The sequence below is a fragment of the Anguilla rostrata genome, chromosome 14 (genome assembly GCF_018555375.3).
Source record: "Anguilla rostrata isolate EN2019 chromosome 14, ASM1855537v3, whole genome shotgun sequence".
NCBI lineage: Eukaryota > Metazoa > Chordata > Actinopteri > Anguilliformes > Anguillidae > Anguilla > Anguilla rostrata.
The window spans coordinates 4,435,604-4,452,075 of NC_057946.1; the positions used below are offsets into that span (position 1 = coordinate 4,435,604).

The window sequence follows — 16,472 nt, forward strand, 5'->3', positions numbered from 1 at the left end:
AATCTACAATATATGAGGTATACATATGGTACTTCAAATAGCAGCATGCTGAATATTATCTAAAAGAGATTTATTTGAAATTCAAGTTTTCATTTTTGCTAAAACCCGTTCCTTTTAGTGAACCAACCTGGAAATGCCTATGCATTGTTTTTGAAAGGCCGATAGACCTGTCGTAATGGTTTCAAGTGTCTAGAGTTGAGGCTTCATGAATCTCAGAGGGTCGAACCACCTTGCACCACCAGTCATGAACTTGCTTAAAGGAAGCAAATTATTTTTGGCTGTCCACACTGACTGATTGAACTCAATGAGTCACTGACTGCTCTGCCTGTTTTAGGGTTCATGAAGCCTCAATCACCTGTGCCTCCTCTTTTTTGTCACATTCCCCAATTAATGTTGGTCTCTTCTACGTCTGTCCTCTTTGTGTGTATGTGTACATTCAGTTGAATGGGCTATAGAGTGGGGGGGGGAGGGGGGGCACTTGTTCATTCAACAAGAAACTTGTCAACAAACATAGCAGCCTCATTCATGTTCTTTGAAATTACTCTGATGCTTCGAACATCGAACGTACCACCATGCCTTTTATTCAACTATCAAAGTAATGTCAAACTAATTACAATAGCATATTACCAGGCACAATTAACTATTTATAAGCTGTAATGACTTTCTTAACTGCAATGATGCTCTACTCAATTACTTTAAAAAGATACGCACACACAGTTGTGTTTGTTCTGGACGATGTAAACTGTTGGAGATTAAAGGAATACAAAGTTATTCACACAGTACAAATACAGCAAGACACTGAAACATCATAAATCAAAGTAAACCTCTTCCCTCCCCTTTATAATTACAGAAAGCAATGCGGACGAGAAATATAAATAAGCTAGCGCACGACCAAGGGCTGCGCTTTAGACTTGACTCTGTTATAAAGTTAGTCTGTGGAGCGTGATGATATGATATTTTTCACTGGAATGGTAATATGTATCCTAAATATAAAAGGGGCAGGCTGGTTAATGAGAGGGGAGCAGCAGTGCCTGGAGCTCAGTGCTCCCTTGGCTTCATTTGCTGTTATGATCTCTGCAGATTGAAGCCAACACTTAAACCTGTACACACACATGCACACACACACACACGTGCGCTTACACACACACACACTTAATAATTTGTACAGAATTTGCGGCAGTCACTTGGCCTAAATGAAAAGGAAACCCCTGACCCATCTTGTTTAAATATTTCAAAGGAAGGTAATCTTGGACAGGCCATATGTTTACTTAACAAGTGCCATAATGGTGTTGAGAAAAGCTTAAATTTTTAAAAAGTGTAGAGTGAAAATGAACAGCACCCTCTGCTGTTAATTTTCACTGCATACGTTTTTCTTTCTTTTCTTTCGACAAATCAAATCATGATGTTTCTCCTTTTAGAGACAGAGCCTGTGGTGGGCAATCTTTATGTGTCAAATGTTACACCAGAGAGCTTCACCGTTTCCTGGAATGGCACGGAAGGGAATTTTGAGGGTTTTGTCCTGGAGATCATTGATTCCAGCTGGATGATGGAGTCCATGGAGTATAATCTATCCCACAATGCACTGTCATATGAAATCGCTGGGCTCAACCCCAGCACTGACTATATAGCCTACCTTTATGGGGTGGTCAAAGGGGTGAGAACACACGCTGTCAGTACTGTTGCGACAACAGGTATTTCCCCGATTCCTTTCCAATTTTCTCTTAATTTGTTTTTAATTCTTGTGATGCCGCATTATTTGGCTTTTTCTAAATACAGTGGTTTTATTTCTTCAACACACAGAGACACCACCCTCTTAATATTGGGGCACTGCTCAGGTATCTGATAAAGTGCACAGAGCACGCATGAACATATGTCCACTGATTTATTATTTATTACAAATAATTTTATTCTAATTTTGAGGAATAAAGTAACTTGGGAGAGCAAGGAGAGAAGTCTTTGTGGGTGGAGGGGACACTTTATGAAGGGATGTGGGGGGGGGGGTATAACAACTGGGTTCGATGAAAAGAGGAAAAAGAAAAGTGCTGCTTTTGTCTTTCCACTCAAATGAACGCTGACTCTCTGTTTTCCCTGTAGCTGCAGAACCTGACTTGGCCAGTCTAGTTGTTTCTAACGTTACCTCAGACAGACTGTCCCTCTCCTGGAGGACGGGGGGCAGGAGTTTCGATTACTTTGTGGTAGAGGTCAGAGAGTCTGCTTCGCCCTCTCAGGCCTCGGGGCGCACCCTGCCCGGGGGGGCGCGCTCCACGGTCATCGCGGGGCTGAAAGGGGCCACGCGCTATGACATCAAAATTTACGCCAGCTCCGGCCGGCAGAACACACTGCCCCTAACCGCCGTCGCCACCACAGGTACGACCACCCCCCCACCGTCTTTCTCCCTTTCCTGTTTGAGCTTTTCGGGACGCACCCGGTGAGATCACCAGAGCCGTGTTCCGCGTCCCTCGGCTTCCCCTGAAGTCCGCCTCGGTGGCGCCTTCTCCACCTTCGCGAGAGATTCTCCAGTTTTGAACATCGCAGCTTTTTTTATTTTTTTGTTTTTTTTTGAAGCCGGTAGAGGTCGCTTTCACTGTCGGTATTGTTTTCCCCTCTCTTTGAGAGTGGAGCTGTGAGCATGCTCAGCACATCATACGACAGAAACGCATGCTGCTCACACGCCTGGTTTCATCCAACGAGGCAACTGTTTACTTAATTCAAAGGACATATTTTACATATTTACATATTTTGGCTTCATGTCAGGGACCCAGTGTACAAACATGAAAGATTCATAGCATGCATCGAATGCCTTGTACCCAAGTTAGCCAACGAGCTGACTAGCTGACTAATTAGTTTTGGTCGCTCGTGCGATATTTAAAAATAGGACTACTTAGCACGGTGTTAGTTACAAAGCATGAACAACACTATAAGGACGATCAAAACAGACTAAAATGAAATCCTGCATGCTACAGAAGTTGTAAATGTACAGTACGGGCTAAGAATGCACTTTGCATAGTACCGCAGTCGTGTATAGCAAAAGAAACCCAATCACCCAACACTGAAGTGAAACTGAAGATAGAAAAAAAAAAAACAGTGGCTACTGTGTTTTGTTCAGAGGCAGAGCCTCAGCTGGGGGCGTTAGCCGTGTCTGACGTAACCCCGTCGAGCTTCACCGTGTCCTGGGGCCCCGTGGCCGGCCGCTTCCACGGCTTTGTCCTTCGGGTCAGCGACTCGGAGCAGCTGTACGACGCGCTGGAGCTCAGGGCCGCCGGCGACGCCCGCAACGTCAGCGTCGCCGACCTGGCGGACTCCACCCGCTACGACGTCGTCCTGTACGGCGTCTCCCACGGCCGCCGCACCCCCCCGCTGTCCGCCAGTGCCCGCACAGGTACTATGTAACAGCTCCAGGCTTTCCCAACCCTACCAAAAATAACCCCCCCCCCCACTCGAGCGGGTTACCTATCTGCTTACAGATGAAACCACGGTTTATGGGTGCTACACACTGCCCACAAACCTCACAAGGCTTAACTATCGGCCTGATGGCGGAACAATGAAACAAATCCTATTCTATTCCTGTTCCTCATGATTACCATAGAAACATAGAGAGCACATTGCATTTCTTTATTTGAGTAAATGTTTGCGTCCATTGCCATTGCCACTGCCACGAGTAACGTTGTGAATTTTAACTCAAGTTGAAATTGAAATTGAATTCAAATTATTGCAATAGAAATTCAAGTTACTCAATTCAAATGAAATTTCAGCGGGCACTGATTTCTGCCCCATAGGTCAATGTCATTCTCAGCTGTGATTTTTCAGTGCACCACTGCTTAGTGCTGTTCATGATTTATTCACTTTAAGTTGGAGATCAGCATATGCTATCCAGCCCTGATTGAGAGTTAGTGTGCTTAGCCATACATTCCATGAGGCTAGACTAGGGCATGACAGGCTACTGGATCTGTTTCCAATGATGCACTTTGCTTTGGAGGTATGGATTGTGTTTGCAGGAGTGGGGTTAGACAAAGGGGATCAGAGCAGTCGTTACATAAAAACTCCCATGTACACACATTTCATGTCCCTGATAGGGTGGGGCACGTTGACCAAATTTAAGGTTGTTCCAGGGCCTGTAAAGCGTGGATAGGAACAGCAATTGTCATTGAGACAAAGGTTTTACAAAATTATGTGTGGCTCTCGTCTGTTTTTCTGTCATTTGGCCAGTACAGGATTGAACCCCTTCCAGTCTGAGCCATTAACTCATAACCAAATGCCCATTGTTAACTCTGGTCTCCCAATGGGAACCAAATGTCGTCTGTTAGAGTTGAATAAACACTGGACTTTTTACTGTGTGCCTGTGGTAAATTACAGACTGTCTACACATGGCCTTTCACAGAGCATGTCCTCTTGCCAGTGGCTACGCCACTGGAGCTGGCCTGACCTATCCATTATCAGCCATAGCTAATGAGGGCCTCGTAGTGTCTGATTGGCCAAACCTATCGCTTATCAACAGTGATGTAAACTGTCCACCAACCTTGTGAACCAAGGGAAAAGACAGCCGAAACGTTGTCCGAAGCATAAGCTGGAAGTTGAGACCCTAATGTTATGAGCTGCACCATCCCTCCCACATGTTAGCCGTTCAGTGTGGAATGAGAAGCTGGGGCTTCTGTTCGTGGTCCTGCGAGACACACACTCCACTAGCTGAAAGGAGATGACTTGACAGAGTGCTTGAACAGTGAAGGAGTGCAGACTTCAGAGCGGGATAGACGCTGTTCTCCAGAAGCCGTGGAGGGATCTGAAGTGTGTTTGGCACCTGTGTCCTCCCTCCTCCCCCTGACCCCATTCCATTTCCGTTTTTTGTAGTTTCTTTCGGTATGTCCCCACAATAGAGCATTACGGGGGGAAAAAATGGCAAAAGACCAAACGATTAAACAAAAGGGAAATAGATCCACAGCTTTAGTTGGCCTAACTTGCAAAAGATATTCAGAATAAGATAGTACATCATAAGAAGAGTATTTTTCATTACAATCAGAGAAACCTTTTCTTCAAAGACTGGTCTCTGCAATCTAGAAATAGGTGACCCAAGACATTGAAATTGCTCACAGGGACCAAAAAAAAGAAAATGAGTTATGAATGGCTGTACTCAACAACCGTTCCGACATAGAGCTGCAGGCACACTTAAGAAAGAATGCTCTCATTATTTAATTTTGTGTAATTTTTAAGAAAATTGTCAGACACAATGTCAGCAGGCTTTAAACTTTCTGAATGTTTCTTTAGAAAGACATTGTAGATGTAAAATGAATTACTGTTGCTTACAAAATCTGCCGAAAATTAAAAAAGCTATGACCTAACTGTTTATTAGGTCATTATTTATTATTTTCATATATATCTAGAAATGTATTGATCTAATTGGCAACTCATTCTGTCCTTCTTGGTCACACACTGGGCCACATACTTACTTGATGGGTAGGTGCTTATAAACTGGATGTGCCAGTATATGAATAAATAATGAATAATTCCTGAGAATTCTTAAGAGCACTCTTTTTTGGTGGATTCACACATTTGTGATTAACTTTGTATCAGCAGGATTCATGCTTTCACCTGTGCATAGTTGGCCAAGAAGTCTTTGTTGGTTTCATCCATTGGTTTATGTTGGGTTGAGGTGGTCAGGGTACACCAGTGTTTCCTACACATTTAAGCCACAAACACAGAATCTGACAACATATATAACAAGGAAATATTTTCTGCAATCACTGTGTGCATCAACCATGTGTTCTCACCTCCAACTGTTCCACCCCCCTCCCCCCCTCCACCCTTCTTCTTTACCCCCCCTTACCCTCCACATCGAAACGGAAACTCCACCCCTGCTGCCGTTCTCTTTAGCGGAACTGCCCAAAGTGGAAAACCTAAACATTTCGGACGTTAACCCGTTCGGTTTCCGGGTGTCCTGGACAGCGCGGGACGGGGGGGGGCAGCAGCCCGGCGGGTTCGATCACTTCCACATAGTGGTGACGGACTCGGGCTGGCTGCTGGAGCCCCAGGAGATGACGGTGCCGGGCGACCAGTACTCCCTGGACGTCGGCGGCCTGATCACTGGCATAGGCTATGAGGTCAGGCTGACCGGGGTGTCCAGGTCCGGGCTGAGCTCCCGAACTCTGACTGCAGTGGCTGTGACAGGTACCATCAATCCACAAAAAAAGCTGAGGCTCTCTCCACCAAAGCGGGAGGACATCTCCAACAACAACAACAACAACAAAGAAAAACACGTAGCGCAACAGTATTTTTTTACGTATCATCCATTCATATGGATGTGAAGTCATTAATGTTGATTTTTGGGCTCAGTGTGAGGTAACAGCAGTTGATTCACTTGGAACACTGTGCACACACAGTTTCCATCTTAATTTTAGCCAATCCCTTTAGTAAAAATTGATTTACGGTTTCAGGAACCAGTTTTCTTTCACTGATAGCGCAAGGGCAGTTTTCGTAGTGAGTAGCCAAATTGTGCTTCAAGGCACTGAAATAATGTAAAGATGCATTTAGCTTGTTATTTGCTTCCATAAAACCCTTCAAATGGGAATCATGGGCAGGCTGTTTAAGCATCTAAGGAGTATTAGTGTCCTATTGAGAGCCAAAAATCAGAGACAAGCTATGCTTTGGCGGAGAAGCCTCAACACACCCCAGTTACCTTTTCAGCTTTCTCACCCTCTGGCAATGGCAGCTGCTTTGCTCTCACCATACGCAAGCACGGTTCAATTTCTCCTTTTACACACTCTTGCTTTCTCGCTTTTTTCCTTCCTTTCTTTCTTTTTTACAGAAAATAGACAACAACGCTTCCGTTGTCTCTACAAAATGTGAGCAAGCAGCCCGCTTGCTATGTTTTAACTGTGATTTCCTTCAGTTGTCTTGCTACTGTGACATGTTTAAGTGCCGTAAAATGTGGTTAGCTATTGTAGCTTAACAGCTGCATCATCCTACATTTTAAAAGTATTGCACTACCAGGATTATGGTCAACAGCAGTTTTTAACACTGACATCAACCTGAGGGTTATTCTCTGAAATATTGCCAAAAAGCGAAAGTGTATCTGACTGGTAAGCTAAAGTTAATTATTGAAAAACAATGTATGCCTAAGTACAGAATGGTTCTTTTTTTAAAAAAACAATATCCAGAGAATAGCCCTTAGTTTTCTGTTGTGCTTGAATACAGAATTGTGATACTTTTCCCATTACTACCTCCATTCAAAAGGAAACAGCAGTATCAACACAGCATTTTTGGCATGAGATGCCAGTTGATACAGTCTATTACTATGCAACGTTTCACTATTAGAACACTGGATGTTGAGAGGATTGCTATGCAACTGCATGTGAGCTGGAATATTAAAATGACTGATTGTTAAAAAGGGACCATTCACTTGCTGGAGTTCTTTCCCGGAAAGGGAACTATCTCCTTAAGCTGAATTTCTTACCAGTAAAGGCAGACTGAGAAACAGTGGAACAAGTCTTGCTAGAGGGCTTGACGGAGGCCTTACTTTTATGTAATTCGTCATATTAACTGTATAATGCTTAAAACTGGAAATTCCTACATTTCTAGTTATGGTCTTTTGGTTCACAATCCTTCCCTCATTAAAAAAAAGTGTTAATAGCCAAAAGTTCAACTGTTCTACTGGCTCTCATTGTGCCCAGACTAACAGAGCGATGTGTTTGTAGCATGCTACGTTTGTAGCATGATGCTGCGTGGACGTACAGCGTTTTTACAACGGTTTTATTTGTCAGTTAATTTTCGAATCTCATACCGTTGTGGCTAGCTCCTGGTACTTACCGCTGAAGTCTTCATTTTCGCCTTCGACTAGCTAGCTAGCCAGCCCAAAAAGCTCCCAAAGGAGGGTCCAAAAAAAACAAAGAGACTATTCCCTTGTCATTCAGAAGCCGAACCGGAGGTGGAACACCTTTTCGTTTCGGACATCACTTCAGAAAGTTTCCGCCTGGCCTGGACGGCCGAGGAAGACGCCTTCGATACGTTCGTGATCAAAGTTAGGGACTCCAAAAGGCTAGAAGCCCCGCAGGAGCTCCTCGTCCCCGGCGACGAACGAACCAGAGTCATCTCGGACCTCACTGGCGGCACCGAGTACGAGATCGAGCTGTACGGGATCACTCTGGCGTGGCGATCCCAGCCCGTTACCGCTGTAGCCAGAACAGGTATATCTCCCTACAGCGCTGGTCCCCCGCCTCTGTTAAACGGAAGGAAAACAATTCACTACTTTCTTTGTTTTTTTTGTTTTTTTTAATCTGTGCCCCCAAACGCCTAATATGTTTTGACTACTAACATCAGATACATGTTTGTCTGAAAATCAAAGTTGCCTCAAATGGTGGTTTGCGAACACCTTGCCTTGTCCTGTCAATACTAAGATGTCTTTCTTAATGTATGCTAATTGCTAAACCTGTTAACGGTTCCGTACAGACGCACAGGTTATATATGGGTAAAAGAGTGGAAGCATAATCTGTTCTTACCGCTAATGTTTGAATGACTAATGTTTGATTGACATGCCTGTGACCCGTGTTAAATTCCTTGAGAACTTGGAAGTGTTTGTAGCCCTATAGCATGAGCAGCGAAGGAAGTAGTGTTTGTTTAATTCCGTACTGGCTTTCGTGCCTTGTGCCAGTCGTGTTCAGTTTCCCCTGAATTATTACCTGTGCCCTGACCTGTTTAGTGGAGTATGTCATCCTCTTCCATCAAAGATGTTTGTTCTTTTCCTGTCACAGGCTCCTGATTGTGTTTACCCTGTAACCTTGGTAACACTCACACAGGATTCCTTCTGCCTTGTTTACTGGAGACTCTTCTTTCTTCTGTTGCCTGATGTGGAAAAAGGGGGAGGGAATGGGGTGTGCTGTGTTTGTGTCTTTTGCCCCTTGAAGCCTGGTTCACCCTTGGCAACTGTTCAGACTTAAGGACTGTTCTTGACAATCGGTCTTAACTTGCCATCATGATGGTGTGCACACTAGGCAACTGGGAACCGATTGAGGGACTCGCTAGCCCAGTTCTTAACGTCTTGTCTCAAACTTTGATAAATCTTGCAAAAACACAATGGCTCAAAAGGGAAGTCAAAGGACTGAGAGTGGCAAAAAGGAAGCCAATTCCTGCCTGTTCTGTTTGCCTTCCTCTTGAGCTCAAACGTTGGAAAAAATCTTGCCTGCCCTGACAGGTAGGGAGTCGTTGGGGGTGGACAAAATCCTTAACACTAGAGGATAATTAGCTCCAATCGTCTATCTGACTGGCTCCAGTTTGCCTGGCTGCAGTTGGGTTTAAAATCAGGGAAATTATTGCCAAGTGTGAGCCAAGCTTCAAGTTGTTTCTGCATGACTTTATACTCTAGGTGTGTCCTATCTTATCCAGAAAGGGCTGCAGGTGTAGGTGCAGGTTCTTGTTTTAGACCGGCACTTAGGCGTCTGATCCTACTTTTCGAGGTCTTGATGACCATATTTGTAGTCGAATCAGTGTTGTGTGGGCTTTGATTCTGAAAAAGATGTCGTCCACATCAGCCTTCTTTGGTAATATCAGTGCCACCTTGTCTCTGGACATTCTTGCTTAATATCTAAGCCAGGAAGCGCAGGGTCGGTTTTAGGTTACGTGTAATTTCCCACTGGGTATGGTTAAATTGTGCATGCTGCCATGTAAAACACTGTTCCTCAGCAGTCACAAATGTGGTGGGATCCAGTGCCAGTTTTAATGTTTAACAACATATCTTTCTGGTTTGAAAAGTTGTGGATGTTATGTGCTGACCTGACATGCTTTTTTGATTCTAAAGGGAGAAGTGATGTGGGCGTATCAATAGTTGATTATCCTGAGGATGTGCGTGTGTTTTTGTGCTCGACATATCAGTGCCATGTGTCGTTCTGCTTGGATTCATTTCATCCCTGCTATAAGTAGTTGTGTGTGCCAAGGGAAGAGAGCGCACTGGGTTTCTGAGAAGTCCGTTGAGGAGGAGTTACCGGTGCAGGTTGTAATTTTCCACCTGTGTGTGTGTTTGTTTTTCTCGCTTGCCTCTGTAACGCTTCGCTGCTCCAGGTGTGGGTGCTCCTATGGACATCGGCTTCTCCGACGTGACGGACACCTCCGCCAACGTCCTCTGGACCGTACCCCGAACTCGAGTGGACAACTTCCGGGTCTCCTGCACACCTTCCGACGGAGGTGAGCGCGAAAAATACCGCACACTTCCTGAATTTAGGGCAAGGAGGGGTGCGGCAGGAGAAGAAGGGGCATGATGGGTCAAAATTAGGCCCAGTGGTTCACAGTAGTAAGGGGAGGGCGTCTGTCAGTCAGAACACAGGAATACATAATGACAAGAACAGCCCAGATAAAATCACCATTTACAGACAGACAAGAGGGTATTCAGCACTCCCGTCTTCTGCTAAATGAGTGAGCTAGCAAGCTGTCTCACAGATTGACAGCTCTCTGTGTAATAGACTTCCTGATGTGAGTGCAGATCGTATTGCGAGTCTTTTGGGTGGATTGCTCAGTTACATCATGTTGTTCTGGGCGGGATTTGGGGTTTCTGTACTCCAAGAAAGACATTGCGTGGGCTGTTTTCCCACTTATGCATAGTTTAACTCGATGGGATGTTCATAGTTTTGGGGACTTGGCGGAGACTGAGACTGACTGAGATCTGGAGGGGTTTCTCACTCCGGCCCCGTCCTGAAATAACATAAGGCCCCCTGTGCCTCGCTATCTCAGAGCCCTCTCGTCAGAGCTGGATACCGCCATTTTATGTGTGGTTTAATGTGGGACCCTTTTGTACCTCCCAGCAGCCAGACTGATCCTGCATCTTTGCTGGATCCGTGAGGTGAATGTCCCTGGTGTTTCATCGAAGCGACAATTTGACAATTTTCCATGTCTGCTACATGGCTTGACATTTCTGTATTTCGAGTTAATTAATTTTTCACATTTCAGATCTGTCAGTGGGAGAGAAGTTGTTCAATTCTGTTAGAATGGAACTTTCGTTATTACAGTTTCAAGAATGGAACTTTTGTTATTGCAGTTTCAGTAAATTACTGGTATTTAGAAAATAAGGAATTTGAAAATAAGTGTATATATTTGCATAAAACTTGAACTAATATTGTCAGTGGACTCTTCTGTTTCTCTGGGAAAAGTGTATTTTTGTTGTCAGGCGTAAATTATGCTAATTTTGCTAATTACTTCTAGACTTGGTTTATTGGTTGATTGTCTTGAAACTTTGTACTAATTTGTAGGACACATTTAACCACAGGGCTGCTGGGTAGCTCACTCAGTAAAACCTGGGCCCGTGTGTTCTGATCGCTGTGTGCCGTGCATGCTGGGTATTTCTGCCGCTGCAGGAGTGCCGCTGGCGCTGTCGGTGGACGGGAGCGAGACCCAGACGGCACTGTCCGGCCTGATCCCGGGGATGACCTACCTGGTGACCGTCATCTCCGTCAGGGGCCTGGAGGAGAGTGAGCCCGGGGCTGGCAGCGTGACCACAGGTCAGTGTTTCAGACACACACACACATACACACACACACACGCACTCATACACACACACACACACACCTACACACACACACACACTCACACACACACACACACACACACACACACATACACTCACTCACTCACTCACACACACACACACACTCACTCACTCACTCACACACTCACTCACTCACACACACACACACACACACACACACACACACACACACACACACCTACACACACACTCACACACTCACACACACACACACACACACACTCACTCACTCACACACACACACTCACTCACTCACACACACACACACACACACACACAAACTCACTCACACACTCACACACACACACACACACACACACACACACACACACACACACACACACACACACACACACACACACACACACACACACACACACACACATACACACACCTACACACACATTCACACACTCTCACACACACACACACACATACACACTCACACATACTCACACACACACACACACAGACACACACACATACTCACACACACACACACACACAGAATTGCTCACTGTAACCCACAGACTCCCATACTGTACGTAATTTGTGTACCACAGACAGAAGAACGTGCACAGACACACTAGCGTGTACATATTCACACATAGTTTATCTACCTGTGTGTTTATGTTCCACCAGCTCTGGACAAGCCTACGGGTCTGAGGGCCATCAATGTCACGGACTCCGAGGCCCTGCTGCTATGGCAACCAGCCATCGCCACCGTTGATGGCTACGTCATCACCTACAGCTCCGAAACTGGTGAGTTCTGGGGCTTGGCCTGCCCATTTGGACTCGTTCAGGGGCGAGGCCTGACCCTGTCCTAACATGCTCTTTGTGGGTGGGATTTGACCCTGTCCAATCATACTCATGGGTGGGATTTGACCCTGTCCCTATCATGCTCCATATGGGCAGGTCCTGACCCTGTCTAGGCATGCTCATTATGGGTCAGATCTGACCCTGTCCAATCATACTCATGGGTGAGATCTGACCCTGTCCAATCATGCTCCTTATAGGTGGGTTTTGACCCTGCCCAGACATACTTTTTATACCCTTAACACAAGTATTATACATTTGCCCTAATTAAAATGTACACTAAAAATATTACAGAGTTCTATGAGCAGCACACTTAATCCCACTAAGAAGGAGATATCAGAAGGAATTTTAGAGGAGACAGCAGAGACCAGATTCAGTTTGAAACTCCTGCAGTGTGCCATGTCCTTTACTTTGAATCAGTCATTTAAGCATCTGCTTTCATTTATTATGTAACATCTTTCATTCATTTATTCAATGGTTCATCTCACACAGTGCAGTAAGCAGCGAAGGTGACAGCCACTTATATTAGTTATTGATGTTTAAAGGCAAAGCTGCAGTTGGACTTCAATGTGTGATGGTAACTCACAAATAGCTCAGGAGGTAAGAGCGGTTGTCTGGCAGTTGGAGGGTTGCCGGTTCAGTCCCCGCCCCGGGGCGTGTCGAAGTGTCCCTGAGCAAGACACCTAACCCCTAACCACTCTGGTGAATGAGAGGCAACAATTGTAAAGCGCTTTGGATAAAAGCGCTATATAAATGCAGTCCATTTACCATTCAAATGATTTTATTACTTTAGCGATTAAGGCTCTGCAAGAGCTTCCTGTTGGGGTAAAATGTTCCGTGTATTGTGACACTGGTCCCAGTTTTTTGTTCTAACCCTAAACTGAATTCGGGGCACCGCCCCCTATCCATGTGAGAGTGTATGACGCGTTTGGGTGCGAGAGGGTGACGGTCGTGTCCTGCGATGTTGCCGCAGTGCCCCCTGTGATGGAGCGCGTCTCTGGAAACACGGTCGAGTTCGAGATGAGTTCCCTGGTCCCCAGCACGCTGTACACGGTCCTGGTCCACGCGGTCAGAGAGGCGGAGAAGAGCGAAGCCGCCACCACCGACTTCACCACCGGTGAGTCCCACGCCCACCCTAGCGGTGTTCTAAGAGCGAAGGAGCATGGGTAATGGAGTTTTATGTTGGGATTTGTGAAGCCTACGTGAACTGCATTGTTTTCAGTGAACCATTAGTTCTATTTAAAAACTACTTCTCCGCTGCTGTCCCCATTCTTGGATGATACTTACCTTTGTCTGAAGTTAAACACACAATTTTATCCAGTTTATTACAAGTTCCAAATTTCATCTGTATGCCTGAAAGGATTAATTACAAGTTCCATCTGCAAATCTGGAGCTCTCAGTGTTCTGCTTTCATTTGCCTAAAGTGATTTGTTTAAAGTTACAGTGGGAGGAATATGTTGCAGGAGAGCTGTTTGATAAACTGCTAGCACTGTGATATTTGAGAGAACAGCCGTAGGTCCCCTGAAGCTCTGCCCTTTGAACTGTCTCTCCTGACCTCTGACCCAGGCGTGGACCCCCCGCGGGACCTGGCGGCCAGTAAGATTATGCCCGACAAGGCCACCCTGACCTGGACCGCCCCCCTGGCCGCCATCACCGGCTACGCCCTGATCTTAGAGTCCGCTGACGGCACCGTCAGGGTGAGTGCCCACGTCACACTCCACAAGCTCGCGTTGTGATTGGCCGCTCTGAGCCACTCTGCTCTGTCATTGGCTCCCGTCACCAAAGTACGGGCGTGCGTGTGTTGTGCTGTGCGTACAGGAAGTGGCTCTGGGGCCCGCGGAGACCTCGTACCAGCTGTCCAAGCTGACCCACTCCACAGAGTACACCGCGCGGCTGCAGGCCATCGCTGGGGAGAAGAGGAGCCGCGTCATCACCAGCGTCTTCAGCACCAGTGAGCCCCGCGCACCCTCCCTCTGTCTGTCACTGCCCTGTCCATCATCCCACAGCTCCGCCCCTTTCCCTCTGTCTGTCACTGCCCTGTCCATCATCCCCCCGCTCCGCCCCTTTCCCTCTGTCTGTCACTGCCCTGTCCATCATCCCCCCGCTCCGCCCCTTTCCCTCTGTCTGTCACCCTCCCTCTGCCTGTCACTGCCCTGTCCATCATCCCCCCGCTCCGCCCCTTTCCCTCTGTCTGTCACTGCTCTGTCCATCATCCCCCCGCTCCGCCCCTTTCCCTCTGTCTGTCACTGCCCTGTCCATCATCTCCCCACTCCGCCCCTTTCCCTCTGTCTGTCACTGCCCTGTCCATCATCCCATGGCTCCGCTCCTTTCCCTCTGTCTGTCACTCTCCCTCTGTCTGTCACTGCTCTGTCCATCATCCCACAGCTCCGCCCCTTTCCCTCTGTCTGTCACTCTCCCTCTGTCTGTCACTGCTCTGACCCTCATATATATATATATATATATATAAAACACATTTTACAACACCATAATATATACTGCATGTATGTCTAATTACGAAAGTTTTTTTGTGCGTGTGTGTGTGTGTGTGTGCGCCTGTGTGTGCGTGTGTGTGTGTGCGTGTGTGTGTGCCTGCGTGCGTGTTTGTGTGTGTCTGTGTGTATAGCCGGCCTGCTGTACAAGTTCCCGAAAGACTGCAGCCAGGCCCTGCTGAACGGGGACACGGCCTCCGGCCTCTACACCATCTACATCGGCGGGGCGGAGAACAAGCCCCTCCAGGTGTACTGCGACATGAGCACCGACGGGGGCGGCTGGATCGTGAGTGACCGCCCAACTGCGCCGCACCTGTGACTGTGCTCTGACTGTGCTCTGACTGTGACTGTGCTCTGACTGTGACTGAGCTGTGACTGTGACTGAGCTGTGACTGTGCTCTGACTGGACTGTGACTGAGCTGTGCTGTGACTGTGCTCTGACTGGACTGTGACTGAGCTGTGCTGTGACTGTGCTCTGACTGGACTGTGACTGAGCTGTGACTGTGACTGAGCTGTGACTGTGCTCTGACTGGACTGTGACTGAGCTGTGCTGTGACTGTGCTCTGACTGGACTGTGACTGAGCTGTGACTGTGACTGTGCTCTGACTGGACTGTGACTGAGCTGTGACTGTGACTGTGCTCTGACTGGACTGTGACTGAGCTGTGACTGTGACTGTGCTCTGACTGGACTGTGACTGAGCTGTGACTGTGACTGTGCTCTGACTGGACTGTGACTGAGCTGTGCTGTGACTGTGCTCTGACTGGACTGTGACTGAGCTGTGACTGTGACTGTGCTCTGACTGGACTGTGACTGAGCTGTGACTGTGACTGTGCTCTGACTGGACTGTGACTGAGCTGTGACTGTGACTGTGCTCTGACTGGACTGTGACTGAGCTGTGACTGTGACTGTGCTCTGACTGGACTGTGACTGAGCTGTGACTGTGACTGTGCTCTGACTGTGCTCTGACTGTGACTGTGCTCTGACTGTGACTGAGCTGTGACTGTGACTGAGCTGTGACTGTGCTCTGACTGGACTGTGACTGAGCTGTGCTGTGACTGTGCTCTGACTGGACTGTGACTGAGCTGTGACTGTGACTGTGCTCTGACTGTTACTGTGACTGTGCTCTGACTGTGCTGTGACTGAGCTGTGACTGTGCTGTGACTGAGCTGTGACTGCGCCGCGCCTGTTATTGTGACTGAGCTGTGACTGTGACTGAGCTCTGACTGTGCTGTGACTGGACTGAGCGGTTACTGTGCTGTGACTGAGCTGTGACTGAGCGGTGACTGTGCTGTGACTGTGACTGAGCTGTGACTGAGCTGTGACTGCGACACGCCCATGACTGTGACTGTGCTCTGACTGTGACTGTGCTGTGACTGCGCTCTGTCAGTATCTGCTCTGAGAAATAACACATACGCTGCAGGGGAGCCACTGGTAGAGATGGGACGCACTTCCTGCAATAATGTGAAATGTAATGATTGCATTAACAATACTGTAATAATTATAATAGTCATCATAATAATGCATGATGTGTGTATTATTGCATGGTCATGAAACAATTGCTTTTAAGGCAATGAACCCTGAATTGCTACACACACACACACTCAGGTGTTCTGTTACTGTGCCCCCAACCTGGGATTTGACCCTGCAG

General features: G+C 47.0%; 1 protein-coding gene across 4 annotated transcripts in view; it reads left to right on the forward strand.

The window, feature by feature from the left end:
- The window catches only part of LOC135239180 (tenascin-like), a 64,509-nt gene that overhangs the window by 44,810 nt on the left and 3,227 nt on the right, over positions 1-16,472 (forward strand). For 2 of the 4 annotated variants that reach the window (XM_064307673.1, XM_064307674.1), the window contains exons 12-23: positions 1,419-1,691; positions 2,095-2,367; positions 3,107-3,379; positions 5,866-6,159; positions 7,902-8,174; positions 10,042-10,164; positions 11,328-11,471; positions 12,161-12,280; positions 13,308-13,451; positions 13,901-14,031; positions 14,153-14,285; positions 14,958-15,109. In XM_064307673.1, coding sequence (XP_064163743.1) covers positions 1,419-1,691; positions 2,095-2,367; positions 3,107-3,379; positions 5,866-6,159; positions 7,902-8,174; positions 10,042-10,164; positions 11,328-11,471; positions 12,161-12,280; positions 13,308-13,451; positions 13,901-14,031; positions 14,153-14,285; positions 14,958-15,109 — 2,333 coding nt within the window. The remainder of the gene's footprint in view (positions 1-1,418; positions 1,692-2,094; positions 2,368-3,106; positions 3,380-5,865; positions 6,160-7,901; positions 8,175-10,041; positions 10,165-11,327; positions 11,472-12,160; positions 12,281-13,307; positions 13,452-13,900; positions 14,032-14,152; positions 14,286-14,957; positions 15,110-16,472) is intronic. The other 2 variants (XM_064307675.1, XM_064307677.1) reach the window with 2 other exon arrangements.